Source organism: Watersipora subatra, chromosome 9 (assembly GCF_963576615.1).
Source record: "Watersipora subatra chromosome 9, tzWatSuba1.1, whole genome shotgun sequence".
Classification (NCBI taxonomy): Eukaryota; Metazoa; Bryozoa; class Gymnolaemata; order Cheilostomatida; family Watersiporidae; genus Watersipora; species Watersipora subatra.
Genome location: NC_088716.1, coordinates 6,317,109 through 6,321,045, shown reverse-complemented (window position 1 = coordinate 6,321,045; position 3,937 = coordinate 6,317,109). Strand labels below are relative to the sequence as shown.

The window sequence follows — 3,937 nt, the reverse complement described above, 5'->3', positions numbered from 1 at the left end:
CTGGAAATCAGCTAGCTTTTGAATGCAAAACAACGATAAAGGAAAAGAGTTTTTCAAACGAGATTACAAAAATCATGCAGACAGACTTCACAGACATTAAAGACCATAGCAAAGCAATTTCTATGGAAGATAGATCATTTCTGCAACAAATGAGCAAGAACATCCACCAGGATTCTGAGGACTTTGTCACCATGCCACTGCCGTTTCGTGAGAGACCTACCGATCTACCAGACAACCAAAAGATGGCTGAGAAACGACTCCATCTACTAGGAACAAACTTCAAAGCGAACCTATGTTCAGACAGCAGTACACAGAGTTTATGACCAACTTACTGGATCAGGGTCATGCAGAAGAGGTCACTACACCTGGAAAGAAAGGAGAGTGTTGGTTTTTACCACACTTCGCAGTTTTTCACTCAAAGAAACTTGACAAGATCAGAGTAGTATTTGATGGCAGTGCGAAGTTTAGACAACAGTCCATCAACGACCACTTACTGCAAGGTCCCGATCTCCTGAACGGATTATTAAGAGTGCTTCTGAGATTCAGAGCAAAGAAAATTGCCATCATGTGTGACATCGAGAAAATGTTTCATCAGTTTCGGGTGGCGGAGCATGACAGAGACTACTTCAGATTCCTGTGGTGGGATGACAAAATGGAGACAGTCAATGTATACAGAATGGTTGTGCATCTTTTCGGCGCTACATCTTCACCTGGTTGGGCCACATTCGGATTGAGATATCTGGCACAGAAACACCAGAGCACACATCCGAAAGCTGCTGACTTCATTCAACAATCTCTATATGTAGATGACGGATTGATATCAGTCAGTAGTGAGCAAGAAGCAAATGAGCTTATAGAGTCAGCTAGAGATCTCTGCAAGAAAGGCAACATCAGACTACACAAATTTGTAACAAACTCATCAAAGGTGCCGGAAACTGTTCCCCCTTCAGAAAGATCACAGAACCTGCAGGAAGTCACTATAACCACGACTACTCCAACACAACCAGAGAGAGCATTAGGAGTACTCTGATGTGTAGAAACGGACACCTTTCGTTTTACCATGCCGGTCTCTAAGGAGATGCAAACTAGACGAGAAATACTATCCCTGATAGCTTCAATATATGATCTGCTAGGGTTCCTAGCACCTTTCATAATTACGGGAAAACAAATACTACAGGAGCTGTGTAGACGCAAAGTAGATTGGGAAAGTAAACTACCATCTGACCTGACACCAATGTGGCACAAGTGAACAAGAGGACTACAAGATCTTTCAGAACTACGTATAGTAAGATCTAACATGATAGAGGAAGATGCTGCTAAGAGTGAAATACACTGCTTTTCGGATGCAAGCACCACTGGCTATGGTGCATGTGCCTACCTCAGACATATAACCAAAGAAGGAGAAGTGAAGTGTAGTTACCTGCTTGGAAAAGCAAGAGTGGCACCCTTCAAGATGATCACGATTCCGCGCATGGAACTTCAAGCTGCTGTTGTTGCCACGCAACTAGTGAGCGTACTTGAGAGGGCGCTGAAAGACTTCCTGCCGGCCAACACTGCTACACACTACTGGTGTGATTCTATGATTGTACTGAACTACATTTCAAATGATGCTAAGAAATTCAAAGTCTACGTAGCAAATCATATCTAGCAAACTCGAGATGTGTCAACACCTACACAATGGCACCACATAGCATCTATAAATAACCCTGCTGACCACGCATTCAGGGGTTCTGAAGTGAAAGACATAATTCGACATTGGATTAATCCACCAAATTTCCTTCAGCAGTCAGACATCAAAATACCCACAACAAAACTGGAAAAAACAATGGATAAGCTCCCTGAAGCACGTTGCCTCTCTACTTCTGTAAAAGAAATACCTGGGCTTTTAGGGATGATGGAGCGGTACTCTAAATGGGAAACGCTAATCAACACCTTTGCGGTGTTCATTAGGGTTGCCATACATAAAAAAAAACAAAAACTAACACCCCTACAACTGAGAAAAAAGCTATCAGGCTAATCATCAAAACAGCCTAAAGTCGACTAGAGAACAAACATCTCAAACAGTTAGACCCGTACACAGATGACGATGGTATCGTACGCATAAGAGAGAGGCTAAAATACTCTACCACTCTCACCATCGACTTGAAGCACCCAGCAATTCTGCCAAAGACATGCAACATCACAAATTTGATCGTGCAGTACTATCATCGACTGACTGGTCACTCTGGAAGAGGACTGACAACTGCTACAATACGACAGAACGGGTATTGGATCACAGGACTATCTACCGCAGTGTCTACGGTAATACACAATTGCGTAATATGCAAAAAACTAAGAGGAAATACGGAGACTCAAAAAATGGCGGACCTACCAGCCGTACGATTGGAACCAGCCACACCATTCCACTACTCCGGAATGGATTGTTTTGGGCCGTTTCACGCCAAAGATGGACGCCGTGAAGTTAAACGCTACGGACTGATGTTCACATGCCTAACATCTCGAGCAGTCCACATAGAAATGCTAGACGATTTGACCACGGATGCGTTTCTGAACTCACTCAGATGCCTAATAGCCATGCGAGGCAGTGTGAAGTCACTATATTCAGACCAAGGCACTAATTTCAGAGGTGCACAGACTGAACTGAAAAAAAACCTGGCTGAAATAAATGAAGAACTGCACAAAAACTTGCAGAAAAGTTTGAATGTGAATTTCTTTTTAACACCCCATCGTCGAGCCACATGGGAGGCGTTTGGGAAAGACAGATTAGAACAGCGAGACAGGCTCTGGAAGGACTAATCCAAGAAAGACACGCTTAGCTTACTAGTTCTTCTCTCCGAACACTCTTTTACGAGACTACCAACATTATAAACAGCAGACCGCTCACAGTGGAAGATCTAAATGACCCCAACAGCCATCCTCTCACACCAAACCACCTGCTGCACTTCAAATCAGATGTTTGCCTACCACCACCAGGGGACTTCAAAGACGCAGATGCCTACTCCAGAAAACAGTGGCGAAGAATACAACATTTCGCCAATGTCTTCTGGAAGAAATGGAGACTGGGATATCTGCAAACCTTGCAGCATAGACAGAAGTGGACCGATGAGAAAGAGTCGCTAAAAGTCGGCGACATAGTTTTTGTGATGGATGCTAACCCACTACGAAACCAGTGGAAGCTGGCTAAAGTAACAGAGATGATCGAAAGCCATGATGGAAGAGCTAGAAGATCGAAGTTAACTCTAGGCAACACTCAATTAGACCGACAAGGTAGAGCCATCAAACAAGCTACGGAGATAGAAAGATCGCTGAACAAGCTGATCATTCTGACTCGAGTTTGAAATCGTTCCTTCCAGGAAAGATTTCCTGGGGGAGTGTAAAGAACGGCCTTTTATATTGGACTAGCCCTTATATTTAACTTAGTTAATTTATGCCTTAACGAAACTAACAATGCTGAGTCAATGCGTGTGAGTGGTGCAGTGAAACTATTTGGCTGAGGTGCGTTTTCGCCGTTGCGATGCGTCCGGTCACGGGGCGGTATCGGCCAATAGTTTTAGTGCCGTTTTCTCAGTTAGTCATGCAGAACGGCTTAGGATTACCTACGCTTTTCATCTAGTGCAGATCAGTTGGTCACACCGGTCTCTGTAGTTTGGTTGAGTTAATATACCGTGTATTGGACAACTATACCACTCTATTCTTAAGTACAAGGTATTTACCATTTGACATTTATCCAATTTCTGATTTTGTCATTTTTCTTTTTAACCAACTTGAATTATTTGCGTATTAATATCTCTTAAAATCTGTTTTCTTTATTAGTTAGAAACCACTACGGCGAGACAACTCATACATTATTATAAACTAACATAAACCTAGCCGTACCAGAACATTAAAGGGCAAAAGGTAATTACTAATCTTTTTTTTATAAACGTATTTCTTATCG

At 42.7% G+C, this 3,937-nt stretch overlaps 2 protein-coding genes across 2 annotated transcripts; both read left to right on the top strand.

Annotated features, from left to right (window-relative positions):
• Positions 1 to 319: 319 nt before the first annotated feature.
• Positions 320 to 1,030, top strand: LOC137404737 (uncharacterized). The gene has a single exon (XM_068090969.1). It carries the CDS (start codon positions 320 to 322, stop codon positions 1,028 to 1,030), a length of 711 nt encoding a protein of 236 aa, XP_067947070.1.
• Positions 1,031 to 1,297: 267 nt separating this feature from the next.
• On the top strand, positions 1,298 to 3,338 carry LOC137404736 (uncharacterized). Its single transcript, XM_068090968.1, has 3 exons — positions 1,298 to 1,585; positions 2,065 to 2,695; positions 2,887 to 3,338. Exons 1-3 carry the CDS (start codon positions 1,298 to 1,300, stop codon positions 3,336 to 3,338), a joined length of 1,371 nt encoding a protein of 456 aa, XP_067947069.1.
• The last annotated feature ends 599 nt before the right edge of the window (positions 3,339 to 3,937 follow it).

Bases quoted from the DNA above. Each gene is read 5' to 3' on its own strand.
- LOC137404737 (XM_068090969.1), top strand. From the start codon at position 320: ATGACCAACTTACTGGATCAGGGTCATGCAGAAGAGGTCACTACACCT.
- LOC137404736 (XM_068090968.1), top strand. From the start codon at position 1,298: ATGATAGAGGAAGATGCTGCTAAGAGTGAAATACACTGCTTTTCGGAT. The intron at 1,586-2,064 runs GTACTGAACTAC...CATCTCAAACAG, and splicing joins ACTGGTGTGATTCTATGATT to TTAGACCCGTACACAGATGA. The intron at 2,696-2,886 runs GTTTGAATGTGA...GACCGCTCACAG, and splicing joins GCACAAAAACTTGCAGAAAA to TGGAAGATCTAAATGACCCC.